Source organism: Gekko japonicus, unplaced genomic scaffold (assembly GCF_001447785.1).
Source record: "Gekko japonicus isolate JY-2015 unplaced genomic scaffold, Gekko_japonicus_V1.1 scaffold446, whole genome shotgun sequence".
Taxonomy (NCBI): Eukaryota; Metazoa; Chordata; class Lepidosauria; order Squamata; family Gekkonidae; genus Gekko; species Gekko japonicus.
The window spans coordinates 33,168-50,028 of NW_015168058.1; the positions used below are offsets into that span (position 1 = coordinate 33,168).

The window sequence follows — 16,861 nt, forward strand, 5'->3', positions numbered from 1 at the left end:
AAACGCCCTGGTCCTGGCCAATGTCAGCCTAGCGTCCTTTGGACCAGGGAGGGCCAAGCAGTTTTGTGATCCTGATCTCAGGGCTCTCTGGGGAATATGCGGGGAGAGGCGGTCCCTCATGCGGTTCCACTTGATCCAATACTATCTTTGAGTAATCTGAGATGATGAGCAAAAGAATGTACTGGAAGATCTCTGGGATATCCTGTGATTTCTAGCAACCAATAGCTACTCCACTTTTGGGAGGAAAAGCAAAGTTAATATATTGCAAAGTGGTGTGTTTTTTTTAGTCTACACTCAGCCTCTCACCATGCACATTTTAAATGTGAAATGTCAAGGCTGAAAGTGTTTTTTTAGAGGTGATCTATTTTTAAAAAATACGTGTTTAATATTAATGGTTGACGTGTGCATGATTTAGCAGTTGATTTCAATAGAAATAGCTAAGCATGTTTAATTCTTCCACTGAAATCAATGGAACTAAAAAAGTGCTTGATCTTGGATCGTGTATGTAGGAAGCTAGAGAAAAATAAATATAATTAATGATACTCACCTGTTAATGACGTAACATGACCAAGGGGGAATCTGCAGCCCTTTTGTTTTCTGTTTAGAAAGTTAAAATAGTCACAAGAACTGTAGAGAATGTTCTTGAAGCCTAGAGGCACCTTCTATAATCCAAATAGCATAATTAGATCATGTTGAAGGTGCCATGTAAATCAAGATTGTAAATAGATCCTCATCTGCAGTAAAAAGAAACTGTCTCCAGACATCCAGGCATGCAAGCTACAGTGGAAACTTGCTTTTTACTTATTATTTCAGGCTTTCAGTACACCAGAAATGTTTTTAAAAGTTGTGTAGACAGGCACATATTGTGGACTTGTTTGCAAGAGTGATGTGAACTTAAGCATCAGCAGTTGTGCACACTGCAGAAGGTACAGCTGTCCCTCTGCCTGTGTTTCCTCCTGTAGTCTTTCACTCGTCTGACAGAGCTGGTTCTGCAGGCCCATAAGAAGGAGTTGGACGGACTCCGCACATATGCAGCTGATGAACTGAACCTGGTTGAGCTGGAAGAAGGGACAAGCAAGCCAGACGGCACAGAGCATTCTCCCAAGACCTGTTGGTGCTGAAACCCTCCCAGTGCATGTGTGCACGTGTTCTCTCTCTCTCTCTCTCTCTAACTCCCCTGTGCAGGTAGAAAGGCTGCCGCCTAGAGAGGATTGGCTTGCTCTGCTCCATCCTTCTGGTTTTTGGTTGCCTGCCTGCTTGCCATCTGCCCTGCTGGATCCTCTCTGGATTCCCTGGTGTTTCTCTTTGGTGATTTCTGTTGTCCCCAAAACTCCCTGGATCCAAATTCCTTCAGATGGCTCACAATGTGCAGAACCTCACCCTGTCGTATGCATGGAAGGGCTGTGGTTTACAGTCACAGCTGGGACCCATTCGAAAGTCTTTAAGGCCTCCGGTGATCTTGCTCTCTCAGACTGGGCAAGGGGAGCCCTTTGGGTTCTGCACCAGCACAGGGCCCGACCCGGCCCAGCCCAGCCTCTCCGAACAGGTTCCCTCAGTGAGGACAATGCGAACTATTGTCCAGGCAAGCCGTGTGCTGAGGCACCTCTAGCAGGACTGCAGATGGCTTATTGAGTCTTTCCCCGGCATACTTTGCCATTTCAGTATCTGACCTAATGTTTGTGCAACACTGTGGAGCATATTCTGGCAGATCCTGAGCCACTGGCGAGAAGGCTTCAAGGCTCTCTCAAAGGCAGTAGCTGTACCTGGTTCATACTTGGCTGCCCAGAGTTTCCTATCTCAAAATACTTTTCCCATTTAAGGAATAAGGACTTCTTCCAAAGTGTCAGGTAGCCCTGTTGCCCCCTGCTAGATATAAGAGCCAAGAGCATTGGATGTCTAGCCCCACTGAGAACGGGATGTACAGTGAAATGCAGGGCTATAATTTCAAGTGGCGTAGGCCACGGAGGGTATGGCTGGCTGCTTCTGAGCCAGATCAGACTGCGTTCCTTAGAGCCTCCATATTGTTAGGTGAGTAGGAAAAGCCCTGGCTTGTGGCAGGCTCACCGTATTGTAGGGAGTCTTCCCTTGGTCCCTTTGTGGGTGTCTCAGACAGTACATCAGGCAGCCACTTAAGCTGTATCTCTGTACCAAAAGAAGCAGAGAACTTGCGATGTGGCACGTGCTCTCCTCTGATTCTAAGAACCCCTTTGAATGATTTCCCAATAAAGCCTTGATACAAAAATAGACATTGGGTACATCAAACTCTCTTTTTTATTTATTTTTGTTTTTTTTGCTCTCAATATCTGTCCTTTAAGAAGTTGCTTAGGACTTTTTAATGGAATCCTTTTAGAATATCCTCTGCAGCCTCTTGAGACTTCGCCCAGAAGATCCCAGTGTTTCTGTGCTTCTGACATGGCTTAGTCAGAACAAACTATAACCACAGCCTGGCTGCATGCCTCTTGCACGGGCCCCGCCCTCCCTTCTGGCCATTGCCTTGCTTGTCGGTGGAGGCCGCACCTGCTCAGCATGCCCTGCCCGTGTGCCCGACTGCTCCAGAGTGCCTCCGGGATGCTAAGACTCTCCTCCCCTCCCCTGAGTTTGTGCCAGAAAGGGGCCACGGCCCTACCTGTGTCCGATCCAGGGAGGGGGCCTGGTGCAATATGGGGTGGCCGTGCAGAAACCCTGCTGCTGCATACGGACGTTGTCTCTGGCAACAGGGCCTTAAAAGTGAGCCTTCCAATCCTCAAAAAAATCATTCTTGTGGCACCAGCCTCTCAATGTGACTGCCTTTTTGTAGCCACAAGCCACCACCAGATGGCAGACTAATCTACAGTCCTTTGCCTCTTTCTTCCAAGGCCTGTTGCCGCTAATGAAGTTGGGGGGGGGGGATAGAAGAGAAAAGGGAATAGCAGGCAATGGAAACAACACTGGGGGTGCTTATTTATTTATTTATTTATTTATTAGATGTATACCCCGCCCTCCCCACCGAGGCAGGCTCAGGGTGTTGTGGCATTTGAGCCAGGTTTTTTCCCCCTCCTGAGAGAAGGGTGCCTTCCCATTCAGAGAAGACTCCATTTTGGAGGCACGCCCTCTTTAAACTCTGCCGGTTTTACCTCTTCCTTCGTGCTGGGTAGGTTCACATTGGTATCAAGCCTTCCCTGAGACGGGGAACGAGTGAAGTTCTGCAAACGGTGCCTACTGCTGGCAAATGGGACCTTGCGGACACAGCCCCTTGCCCTGGGGGCTACCCAGCTAGTCCCTGCTTCAGGGTCTGTGGAGAAAGGCATATAACACACCTGACCACTGGAGACCCCTTTTCCCCAGAGCTGGCATCTAGCTAGAGATGGTGGTAGAGGCTGGCTAGAGATGCCTGTAGCCATTCTGCTAGAGTTATTGCATTGGTGCTCCCAAAGTGTATTGCTAGCAAGGCTGAAATTAATTGTTTCCTTGAAATGGAAACTTGTGGGATATTTTGGAAAGTCTAGGAATCTGGCTCGAGCAAGGAGGCAGTGGGAGACTGAGAGGAGTGGAGTAGGCTTGCCAAGTCCCCCCGGGGGGCGGGGAAAACCCCGCCCCAGAGGCCCATTCCCTGCCACCGCCAGATCGGGCCCTGAGGGGAATTCCACCCCGAAGTGCACGTCACCAGGAAGTGACGCTACCACGCTGGGCGCGGGGCCACGGTCATCCGAGGGAAAACTCTCTGGTTTTCCCTTGGATGGTTGTGGCCCCGCCCCCAGCGTGCCTGGCATCGTCACATCACTTCTGGGTGATGTGCGTGCGGCACACGTGCGCTTGCTCCAGACGCAGGATGGGAGTCCCCCGCTCCGGAGGAATTTACACTTGGCAACCCTAGGAAGAACAGCTGTAAAATAACCCAGACCCAGCTTTTCACAGGTTAGGCAGGTCAGCCCTGGTGCCCCCTCCGGCAGTCAGCTCAGGGATCACTTGTGTGTTGATGCTGTGGGCAAATCGGAAGCGATGGCCCTTTCACTCAATGTTCTAGGAATCCCCCAAATCTCAGTGACAAAAGACCACAGAGAACTGGGGGTTCCTAGAGCACTGTCTGCCACTTCCGGGTATGGCGGGTATGGATGCCATTCCCCCCACTTTGTCCCATTGCATCTCCATCAGCAGGCAAGTGAACCCCGACCAGCGAGGATTGCAGTGCAGGGACAGGGTGGTGGTGGTTTGGCACGGGTCTGTTTGTTGTTGGTGCCTCTGGTGCCCCCCACATTCTAGCGCCCTAGGCAATCACTGAGGACTGCATGATAGGGGGAACGGCCCTGAAACACCTGCCATGGTGGGCAGGGCCAGAGACAACATGGTGGGAGGCTTCAAGCAAAGTGTCTAAAGGATACGGAGACAGCTCCTTCCCAAAAGGAAGCTCCCCGCCTCCTGACTTCTCCTGAACCACCTCTTCCTCTGAAGTAGTCGAAGAACAGCTGTGTGGTTTAATTTTCCAGAGGACGTTTGTTACCTGTGTGACCCACCTCCTTAGGAAGAGCCCAGCATTTTCCAAATCATTTCCTAATCATTCTAATGGAGTTCCCAGTTTTCCCACTGTTCCGTTCAAAACTGGGGACAGACAAGAGCAGGAAGGACCAAGAGAGTTGAAGGGAGTTAAAAGGGAGCTTGCTGCTCATGGCGCTGCATTTTGGGTTGTTAAGCAGCTTGCTGCTGGGAGAAAATCCCTCCCTAACCAGTGCCCATTTCCCCTGTGATCTGTACACGAGAGTAGTGCTCTCTACGGGGGCCACAAAGTGCTCCTTGATTTCAGGCCAGTGTTTGGGAAGGAAAGTGAGGAGGATTATGGGAACTGAGTACTATATAATGTTCAGATACTCCCTGGTGGATCATAGCGTAGCAATTTGTCTGTAGCAGAAACTGTTGCACATAATTTATCATGAGATCCAGCCACACTTACAATTTCTAAATCCTCAGCTGTGTCTGTAATTTGTGAACTTTGCACTCTGACTGGGGTTCCTTGTATGACCTGTCATTGTAATTCATTATTTTAAACCAAAATCTTTATTAAATAAAGCTGCTCAAAGTGGTTTTGGATTGCTGTATGTTTTTTCCTTGAAATGGCTAGCCCATTTTGAGGGCTGGTGAAGTTGGGCCCATCGTTTGCCTGCCTCCCTTTCCCAGAAGCCTCTGCTGAAGCTGCCTGAGACTGCTGCAAGCTGAAGGGGTCCTGCCTCTAAAGCCCAGCAAATCCAAGCAACAGGACATCACAGCAGTTACAGGTAACCTTTAAAGCACTGGGGGTGGTACAAAAGAGAAGGCCATTCGACTCGCCTCTATAAAGGATGAACAGGAAGACAACCCTTGGAACAGAGCCTCATAGTCTCCGTGGCAAAGCAGCAGAGGAGAGGGAAGTAAATCAGCTGTCTGAGGGGAAAGAGGAGAGTACTACCGGTAGCTTGATACGTATGTATTGAAGGTAGAAATCCAGCTGCATTAAGTGCCATATGAATGACATCTGCCTGGTGGCCTAAAGTCAAAAGGAAATGTCCTTGGGGCCATGAGCTTTGGGCTCTCAAGGAGCAAGTCTGCTCCCTTGAAGCCAAGGGAGATGACCAGGAAGAGCTGAGACAGGCAGATGGGAGAGACCTCTGGTGCAAGGACTGCACCGGGCTGACAGCGTTTCTGCTGCTGTGGAAGGTGAGGATCTCGAGGTGGGAAGGAATCGCACTGAGGGGCTGGTAGATGACCCCTCAGGAGGGCGCCACTCCTTGGGTAATGAACAGGTGGCCTCTGCATGAGAGGGTATGCCTTCAGGGGGAGGGGGGACTGCTGTGGTAGTGGGTGCTGAAAGTCTGACTTCGAGGGAATGGGGAGCATAAGGCCAACCGCCGTGATGTTCTGCAAACCAAATGGGGTGGGCACGTCTGAATCAGAATGCTTGCCTGAATTCATGCTGCCAATGGGCCTGATCCTTATGCAACTGGGCAATGACAAAAAAGGGGGGGGGGGAACAGGTGTGTCCAGTACACATCACTGCAATCAGCTGTGCCCAGGGGGACAGGCTAGAACGGTCTCCATTTAACACTACAGGCAGAATGCTAGGGTTAGGGTTAAATTTATCTGTGTGTATTTCTGTATCGAGGAACATGGATCATGGTGTCGAAGTATCCACTGTGTAAGTACCAGTTTATTTAATGTTTTGGTGCAGATGCTAACGCCAGGTGCATATTCTTAAACCTACCAATGGTAAGATCCAATAAACTATGCTGACAAGCCCTCCCTCTGTCATGCATTTATGCATGCCTGACTGTAGCCTGCCCAGCCTGCTAAAGATATGGTGGTTTTGAAGGGAAGTAAGAGCTAACCAACTGTGGGTCAGCTTGTATTCTGCAGGTACTGGATTTGTATTGGCCTCGTAGTCCACATTTTAGAAGTCATGTTGCAATGCTGCAGAAAAGAGAGACTTGCTTTTTAAAAAACCCTGCTTCTCCTACCCCCAGTCCAGCAAGTCATCATCCACTGCCACCCGCTATCTTATTTTATTTGACATACTTTCAGAATGCCCTTTTGGCCAAAAGACTCTAGAAGAGGTTTATGCAAAAATCACTTAAAAGAATAATAAAAACAGCATTAACATTACCAGCAATTAAAATGAAAAATAATTTCCATAGCAGCAGGGGTCATTTCCTGCAGGAGCGCACAGGAGCGGAGCTCCGGCAGTAAAGAGGCCAGGGGGCGGGAACATGCAACAAGCCCCACCCCCTTCTCCCAGCAGCCCTCAGGCAGAGCAAGAAGCAGCCAGGTAAGTTACAGAGCCCCCCCCCCCGCCCCCCCCAGTCCAAAACAGTCCAGTGGCACCTTTCAGACCAAGTCTTATTCAGGTACAAGCTCTCCCTCCTCTGTGAGGACAGATCTCCACGTTCCCCCCCCCCATCCCATAGCTAGCAATCCAAAACAGTCCAGTGGAGCCTGAGTGGTGGGTGTTGCCTTCTGACACACTCCCGGTGATGTCAGGGGGCGTGGCATATGCAAATAAGTTATGCTAATAAGCTATGCTAATGAGCTCCTGCACCTCTTTCTACGAAATGACCCCTGCATAGCAGTAACAAAAAGATGCCATCTATAAACAGAAGCAAAACAAACTTGCAGTCAAAAAGCAAATCTCCTTGGGAGTGAAAGGTAAAACCTGGGCTACCCCTGTAGTAACCGGGTGTATGTAAGGGAAGTCTGCGGTGACCTGAGGGACAGAGTAGCCCTGTCCTGTGACCTCTGGTGTTTATCAGGTTCAGGCAAAGGAGTTCTAGCCTGGTTCTGTGAACAGGCCGTTTTTGTCTTCTGTGTCCTTGGAATGGTGTGGCTGAGGCACACGAAGTATTAAGACACGCCCCTCTGTTCTGTTCTGTCCTTTCCTTCCTTAGAAAAGTATCTCTGATTGCAATACTCTGGTTACGTGCTCTGTGCTCTGCTGCTTGAGCTCACTAGCAATCTGATCCATCTGTTAATAATTCAGCGTCTTCCTTCTTAAGCCAGGAGAAGCAGAAGGCTCATTAGAAGGTTTTCATTATTGAGTTGGGTAGAGGAGGAGGAAGAGGAGGAGGAGGAGATTGGATTTATACCCCACCCTTCAATCGGAGTCTCAGAGCGGCTTACAAACTCCTTTCCCTTCCCCTCCCCACAACAGACACCCTGTGAGGTGGGTGGGGCTGAGAGAGCTCTGACAGAAACTGCTCTTTTTCAAAGACAGCTGTGCCAGAGCTTGTGACTAATCCAAGGTCATCCAGCAGCTGCAAGTGGAGGAGTGGGGAATCAAACCCGGTTCTCCCAGATTAGAGTCCACGCACTTCACCACTACACCATACTGGAGAAAGGGGCTGTTTTGCTGTGGTGTTAGGAAGTAATATTTATTTCCCTTTCAAAATATTGTGATATGATTCTGATATCAGTGTATGCCTCACTGGCCAATAAAACGATTGTGGGATGGATTTGCAATCTTCCTGCACTGACAAAAAACATGTTACAAATATGAATTACACATGGAATAGGCAATGGTTAGTCATTGCACTAGGACTTGGGAGACTTTGGGCCAGTTCATCCGTTACTTTAAGACCAATAAAAGTGTCACATAATGATGCATAAACTATGTATGTGTATTCCCATGCAGCAGATACTTTGTACCTTTTCCAAGTATTAGTAAATAAGAAACAATCATAAGCCCTTTGCTCCAGCTAGTCATTCCTCAACGGCATCAATGAAAAGGCAATGTGTATTCAGATGGCTTGAATGTTCAATTCACAAAGATGCTAGAATGGGTGCAAGTGTACTGTTTTGTGGGAGACTGATTTGCTGTCAATGCCAATGGCTCTTTTTGCCTTAAAGGTTCATGAGGAATCTCCTGCTTTCTGCAACAGCATTTGTGTTATCTGTGACATGCAGGTCCTTTATCACCATTAGTGTCTCAGCAAGGCCATGGTGGTGATTAACGGTATCATTAGTTCCAGAGAGATGGTCAAAACACAACAGTTACTGTTTTATAGAACTCTTCAACAGACTCTGTCAAATGAACTATCTTGTCAGTACCTGAATGTGCATCTCCCAGAAAATATTTCACAGACATTTAAGTAACACTTGCACTAAGCTCTGTGACCCAGCAGGCACCCAATAGGAGACCAGTCTAGCAGGCTTGTAGCATCCTACTGCTGATTTATGCCCCTTAGCAATGTCCCCACAATTGTCTGAAGCAGCTGTCAGAGCCTTTGAGGTGTCTCCATCAACCACCTCGCAGATGAGGGTTACAGAAGCCCAAAGCAACTGTCCTCCTCTGCTCCATTTTATCCCCACTACAACCCTGTGAGGTAGGTCAGAGTGAATGACTGGCCCATGGTCACCCAGTGAACATCTGTAGCAGAGAGTATTTGAACCTGCATCTCCCATCTAAATATCAGGAGAAACTTCCTAACTGTCAGAGTGGTTGAACAGTGGAACAGACTGCCTTGGGAGGTGGTGGATGCTCCTTCACTGGACGTTTTCAATCAGAGGCTGGACAACCATCTTTTGGGCATGTTGTAGGGCTCTCTTTCGGTTGTGCTCCTGCAGAGTGCAGGGGGTTGGACTAGGTGACCTGCAAGGTCCCTTCCAACTCTTAACGTTCTATGATTCTATGATTCCCAAATCCTAGTCTGGCACTCCAACCACTACACCAATATTTTACATCGTTCAAGTCATTCTTCAGTAACAGGACTCAGAATGTTGCTGTTGGGGACAAGGTTTTTTTAGTATGTGGGATCTGCCCTTGTGCAGTTCCACAGGGTTTAGTCTTGTTCCCCATGTTATTCAATCTCTTAGGAGAAATCATTCATAGCTTTGGAATAGGGTGTCGTCCGTACGCTGACGACATGCAGCTCTGTGTTTCTTTCTCTGAATCATCTGGTGATGCAGTAGAGACTCCAGACCAGTGTCTGACGACTGTAGTTAAATGTGGTCACATCCGAAGTTTGTCAAAGAATTCCATCATGATATGCAGGGAAATCAAAGCCGCATGGGTCATGTAAATCCCCTTTCCCATGTGAAGTGACCAGTGGAACCTTCACCTATTAGCTTTTTTAGTTTATGTAATGTATTCAATAGCTGCCATTGAATGCATGATGTATGTGAAACATCTAATTGACTTGCCATGTTGAGTTTCGTCCTGGGCTAGGATCCAAATCCATCCAATCACATTGCTAGCCCAGGAAGCACCTAGCCAATCACTTTACAGCAAGCTCCCTGAGTGGGAACGTCCGTGATTGGTCCTTATATGAACAACCGTATTGGTTGGTATTTGTACAGTGGGTGTGGCTACATTAGCCGGGAGAGTTTAAAAGCAGGACAACTGCAATGTAAAAGCTGAACTGTTCTGTTCTTGCTATAAGATGTTGATCCGTATTCGAGTTGTGTTCAAGTTGAAGAATAAAGTTGTGTTCTTGCTGAATCACTCTCCGACTTCTTTGTTAAGCGAGCGACTTAAAATCCACTCCAAAGCCTATTTTTTAAATTAATTAATGGAAGAATTTGTCAACTGCTTAAGCTGGCTTCATTTGGCCCACACTCCTGCTATGAGAAAAGGGTCACGGGCAGCTCCTCCAGCATTTCTTCTCTTCTTCCCTGCACCCAAAATTGCCTTCTATTTATTGCTTTTGCCTGAGTCCTTGAATATGGCAGCCAAAGCCTGCGCTACAGTTGAGGGATCAGAGCACTGGCAAAGTCTCCATTCTCCCACTTCAGGCTATACATTATTTAAACCAAGATTCATTCCTTGCTATATGTCGTTTTATTTTTTTAAAATCAAGTACGAGTTCCATTGAGTCTGCATCAGGCTGTCCAAGATGCTTTGCACAATGGGGTCCCCAGGGACTGAGCCTGCTGCTGTGTGCCGCCTGGCCCTGTCGCATGGGCCGCTGCAGTCTCGACTCTCCTGCCCTCCCAATTGATCCTCAGCCCAAGTGCCTTTGTCTCCAACAGCATTAACAATTGAAGAGCTGGCCTGAGTATCACACTGACTTGGATATCCTTCCTGAACGACCGCTCTGCCAATGGAACGTACACTGGCTTGACCTGCTGCTTTGTTCCGAATCAGCAAAGAGCTAGATCAGTAACAGGCAATGGCTCCCCTTTCTCTGTATCACACCAGGATGAAAGGCCTTTGGGTGCAGAGAGTCACATGAGCCCTTGGAGGCATTTTAAGCGAGTAACTCTGCCTGCCCGGTGCTCAGTACTCTGCCGCTGCTCCATTCCTGCAGCCATGACTCCCGTAGCCAAATCCTTTTATGACCTGAGTGCCACTGACCTCCATGGGGAAAAGGTGGATTTCAACAATTTCAGGGGGAGAGTGGTGTTGATAGAGAATGTGGCCTCCCTCTGAGGCACAGCCGTGAGGGACTACACCCACATGAACCAGCTGCAGAGTAAATATCCTCGGCGGCTGATTGTGCTGGGGTTCCCTTGCAACCAGTTTGGCTACCAGGTAAGTGCTTTAATTCACTAGCTTTTCAGCTACCCTTCTTGGCAACAGGTGGTTCCATGGTCTCCTTCCTTTCACTGCAATTGCCGTTTCTCCAGCCTGCTCGTAAAAAATGGAGCTGCAATCGTATGCACTTGCTCAGGAGCTGGGGATTACAAACCCCACTGAATTCAGGAGGACTTATTTCTCAGTAGGAATGCATAAAGGATCAGGTTGTATGTGTGCATCCACCAGAACTACTTAGGAAGTACAAAAGGTACCCCTTTGGCACTCTGCAGAATACTCATTGATAAACAGAGTGTCATTTGGAATATTATTGGAAGAAACAACAGCACCAAAGTACTAGAGGAACAACTAAATATAATGTTCAGATATCATGCTATATTAATACTTCAACTGGCTGCATTATTAAGAAATATGCCTATAATTTAAAGGACATAGGCTCTTCTGTGAATACATGTTTTTTTGGGGGGTTAATGTGACTTAGTGATACAAAGTCTGCATTCATGGACTTGGAGTGCCATTAAAAATATGGATTATTAATCTGGACATAAAGTTCAGCACTGGAGTGAAGAGGTTAATGGGAAGCCATCCTAGCAGCATTGCTCAGCACTGACTACACTGAAATCACTTAACAAACATAGCATTAATCAACAGACTTGTCAATTTCTGGTCTTTAAAGATGCTACTGCACTTATTGCATGCCAATAAGTCATTCTCTAGCTGTGGCTTTTTCCATCCCTGTGAGACCTTGATGGAAAAGAATTATTCAGTCTTTCGACCATGCAGCATTCAAAGATACAGCTTTCCTTGTGGCAGCTATTAGCAAATGCCTTACAAACACTGATAGCTGACAAGTTATTCTGCGGAACTCACAAGCTTACACACTGTTTTATTAGTTTGGTTGTTCTTAATAAAATACTAGAAGGCCTTTTGGATTTTGCTATGGGCCAGTGCCTACCTTTTTGGGAGGGAAGTCCCATGTTGCTGTTAATCATTCGTTTTATACTAATTGGGCAGAAAAAGTAATTGCTTAATGGTTTTGAACACCTTAGTGCATTGCTTCAGAAACAACATGAAATAGAGATCTTTAGTAACTGCCCTTTAAAAATAGTTTGATAGAATGGGGGGTTCCCATACCTGCATTTGTGCAGGCATAAACTGTCAGAGTCCCACAAACTCAGGCTCAACAACGTTCCTTCAAAAGGATCGAGTTTATTGAGTTCAGTAGAAGCAGGTCATCTGTGCATACATAATGTGTAAGGGCTAACCCAACAGGCGGGAGAGGGGAAGATATACTGTGTTTGAAGAGGCGTTAACCCAATCAGAGGTGCAAGCCTTGCCTGCCGAAAGTAACAACTGCAGGTTCCCAGGGAGGTGAGAGCGAGAAGCATCAAGGTCAGGCAGCAAGATAAGGCCAAGCAAGAAAAGCGAAACCAACATTCCAGGAGAAAAAGATGTTCACTCTACAGACTCCCCCCCCCACACGTATAATGGCAGCATAGCTGACATAAACTTTGTTGCTGTGCCAGTGTGTATATTATACTTCTCCCTTTGCTATTTTAACTGAAGCAATTCAAGAAATGTATTTGAAGCTCCCATAGTAGGAGCTAGCTATATGTATTGTGAAAAGAATGTTTTTAGACACTGGAGTGATTTTCAGGAGAGTTCCTGGGTAACTAAAGTGGCCAATAATCTTAAACTGACTAGCCCTTCAAAGTCGTTGCCAGGCTTCAAAATGGGTAGAATCCATCACACAGCCTTCACCAGATTAATCCGTAGTATGCTAGAAAGTGTGGGCAAGAATGTATGCACTACAAAGTCGGGCTTAAAAAGGGGGGAAAGTAAGGGGGGGTACTTGTCAGCTACGCCAGGTGAAAAACTCCTTCCTGACTCCCCAATATTCTGACCCCCAAACGTCAGAAACGTCCCCAAAACGTCTCGGTCCTGTAGCAGAAACATATGATGCTGATCTCTGGTTATGAAAATATGACATCCACAAGATGACACCATTAGTTTATCAAAAAGATACTGTTTTCCACAGCTGGTCTTGGGAGCCTATTCCAGAATTTAATACATTTACAAACTAGAAGCCTTCTGTCCTGCATTATATGTAATGGACATGATGGGAACTATGCCAGCAATGTGGAGTCTATTCCCATACCCTTCGAGATGGGACAGTTTATACAAGAATAAACTGGCTCTTTGGTTCAGTAAGTATTCTAAGATGAACTCTGGTGTTCCAGAAAGAATCTGTAGGCAGTGGCCTTGGTCCTGTTCTAAAGGCACAGGAGTGAAAGCCCTTTGAGCCAGTTTGGTGTAGTGGTTAAGTGCGCGGACTCTAATCCGGGAGAACCGGGTTTGATTCCCCACTCCTCCACTTGCACTTGGCTGGATGGCTTGGGGCAAGCCATAACTCTGATAAGAGCTGTCCTTGAAAAACAGCAGTTTCTGCCAGAGCTCTCTCAGCCCCACCTGCCTCACAGGGTGTCTGTTGTGGGGAGGGGAAGGGAAAGGAGTTTGTAAGCCGCTCTGAGACACCTTTGGGTAGTGAAGGTCGGGGGGTATAAATCCAATCTCTTCTCTTCTTCTTTTATTATGACCAACATAAAATGTACTAGGCAACCAAGCTTTCAAGCTCTCCAGAATTCTTCATCAGCCAACAGGATACTAGCATAGTTGATAAAGCTTGCTCATCCATATGTGACTTTGGAGATGATCCTACTACGTGTCTCTAGTGGTGTTGCGGATCTAAAATTCCTGGTGTAAGACTGCAATGCAGCAGCTCTGTTCTTCGCCTTTGGTGGATGGGTATGGAGGCCCAACATGCCCTGGAGACCCAATCTCTCTTCACCAGAGGCCTGTGTGAATCCCCTAACACAGACCTTGCTTAGATAGCTGGCTTCTTTAACTAATCCTAGAGAAATCCAGTGGCAAAGAGGAAAAGCTAAGGGAGCATAATATAAGTGTCCAATAGGGCAAGGATATCCAATTGGCAGCCTTACTAAATTAGTAAAATGTTTACCCAGTTTCATGAGTGAGGAAAACAAAGAGTCCATACTTTTAATGCTATCTCTTTAGTATGTTGTACATAACGCCACAGCTGTGCCTAAATACATGTGACCCATAACTATGATGTAGTTGCTGCCAGATGGCACTGGCCATGATGGATCCTGACTTTGTGGGGAAGGGGTCACAGACATGTTCCCTCTCAGCTGTAGAGTCTTGTGAGCAAATATTCTACTTTGTGAGCTACTGGCATTAAGGCTGTGAGCAATTTGGTTACTGCATAAATTAGTTTGCACTGGAGCCATCCTTCTTGAGCTAGGACAAAAATGTGTGAGCCAGAGGCTAAAAAACTGTGAGCTAGCTCACACGAACTCAGCTCAGAGGGAACACTGGTCATAGAGTATGACTCTGGCTCCAAAATCACTGCCTGAAAAATAGAGCGGCCTCCAAATTTGGCCATCCTTCCGTTAGGGCAATAGTGGCCAATTAAGAGACTGAATTCCAAGCAAGCACAAATGTTTTTTCTAACACTATATAAAAAATTACTTTCATGTTCATGGATATGAATAAATTCCGGGCATCCATACTGTTGCTGTCAATTGCCATCACTGCCCCCAGGAATAGAGTCTTCTCCCTCTCAGTGAGCAGAGCTCCCTCCTCATCTTCAGAGAAGGTTAGCTCTCCTCCCGTTTAAGGAGTCTTGGAGGAAGGAAATTCACTAGTCTGAACAGGAGTCCGGCAAGCTGTTAAAAGCCATCTAGTAATAAAAACTCTTCTTGGCATTAGAAGGCAATGCAAATGGGATCAGTGGCTAAGCCTCCTTTGTCAGGTAAAAACAGACCTTAACTAAATATGAAATAAAAAAACAAAGAACCCAGCTCTTCTTGTAAAAAATTCAGCTCCTGCAACTAAACCAGTTTTGCAAACATCACCCATTTGAAGATAGTGTGAGCACAAGGTACTTCACAATTACCAAATCAGTGTCAATAAGAGGAGCAGATCAAGTGTGGTGTTTTGTGCAGGGCTTTCCATTCTCATACTACTTTGTGCTTCTTTCTGATAGGAGAACTGCACTAACGAAGAGATCCTCAACAGCTTGAAATACGTGCGACCTGGGTCTGCATTTGAACCCAATTTCATACTTTGCCAGAAATGTGAGGTGAATGGCAAGAACACCCACTCTGTCTTTGCCTACCTGAAGGACAAACTTCCATACCCAGACGACAACCCCTCCTGCTTGATGATGGAACCCAAGTTCATCATATGGAGCCCAGTATATCGCAATGACATCTCCTGGAACTTCGAGAAGTTCCTTGTGGGGCCTGAAGGGGAGCCTTTCAAGCGTTATAGCCCCAGATTCCTCACCACCAACATTGAGCCTGACATTCAACGACTCCTGAAGCTTGCCAAATAAGAGTCACGGGGAAAATCGGATAGTTAGTAGCCCTGACAGGTCAGGTCAAAATAATTAACAGAAATTATGCTCTGATCACAAATACCCCTTCTATAGAATTGGCCTAAGAAACATCCCTTCCCTAATTACGTCCTCTTTCCTTTACAAATGAGTGTATGAAGTGATTCGTCTCATCTCTTGTCACCACCATCGTCAGACTTTTACTGAGTGACGGTACTCTCCTAAACTTCAAGGGAGGGAACCTGAAAAGTGTAAAGGTACTGATCTGGCCCTTGTTTGCTGGGTACTTTTTGTTTCATGAGTTAAATAAATATGCTGGAAAACTGTGTATGTGTTTTATTAAACAAACAGCTAGTAGAGGCCATCCATAGAATTTTGGCTTGTGTCTCCTAAGCTGACATTGAAAAAGCAATTTCCCCCCTTAAAGTTCACAGAAAAAGGGGCACCTCAGCTCTTTCCCATTTTTGGCTTTATGAGCCGTCTCCATTACCAGTAAGTGTTCACATCATACAAAGCAACATGAACAAGTCTCTTGGTGATATCACAGCAGAGCAACTTATTAGTTTAAGATTTCTACTATTAGAGCATCAGGAAGATAGTCGGCTCTGGAAATAATGATAAAGCCAACTAGGTGAAGATACTCCCAATGTATAAAAAGACTATAAAATTGAAATTACCTCACATCAGTTTTTAAACTAGCCCTCAAAAGCCAAGTCAAATAAAGCTACTTTGTGCTTTCAAAAATGCACAAAATGACTTTTGTTTTCAGCAGAAGAAAATTCCATGGTTATGAAGCAATGGAAATAATACTTTTCGAAGTCTCCTTGTCATAAAAGGAAATATTTGATCTAAGGCAAGGCTCAAATCATCATTTAAATATTGGCAGGTTAAAACTATCACCTTGAAATGTGCCCTGTAGACAACACAGATGCTCCCAGTGCTTCAAATCAATCTGAAGCTTCCAATTTAGCTTAAAGGGCAGTGCCTGGTAAGATTTACAAATGAGATTACCTAGCCATGAATTTTCAAACACTGGGGACATTAACAAATGAAGATGAGAAAGAAAATGCTCTTTTAGACAGAAAATCATTTGTCTACCAACATGTCACCTTGGCAGAATATATTAGCTATTTATTAAGTTAATGTAGAATGGCTCCAAAACAAGGATTGAATATGCAGCAGGTAAACTATCTATAATCACAGCTTGGAGGGATAACAAAATAGTTCTTCTGAAGACCACATTACCTTCTCTTCCATATCCTTACAGCAGGATCATCACAAGGTAGTAGTAAACTCTGGAAAGCCGAGTGTTCAACTTACAAACATAAAAGATGCCAAGTATCCCTTCTAAAGGTCAACAGGAATGGTGTGTGTGTGTGTGTGGCTTAGGTGGATGCCAACATAAGTTGTGTGGGTAAGCAAAGAACTTTTCCACAGGAATTCCCTGTCAACCTTTCATTCATGACCCCCAGTAG

General features: G+C 46.2%; 1 protein-coding gene across 2 annotated transcripts in view; it reads left to right on the top strand.

Moving 5' to 3' along the window:
- Positions 1–15,578, top strand: part of GPX2 (glutathione peroxidase 2) — a 31,405-nt gene extending 15,827 nt beyond the window's left edge. The window contains exons 1-2 of one of the 2 annotated variants that reach the window (XM_015414516.1): positions 10,745–10,966; positions 15,036–15,578. In XM_015414516.1, coding sequence (XP_015270002.1) covers positions 10,745–10,966; positions 15,036–15,386 — 573 coding nt within the window. In that variant the 3' untranslated portion in view covers positions 15,387–15,578. Of the gene's footprint in view, positions 1–10,744; positions 10,967–15,035 lie in introns of those variants that run through there. The other variant, XM_015414517.1, reaches the window with a different exon arrangement.
- Positions 15,579–16,861: the final 1,283 nt, after the last annotated feature.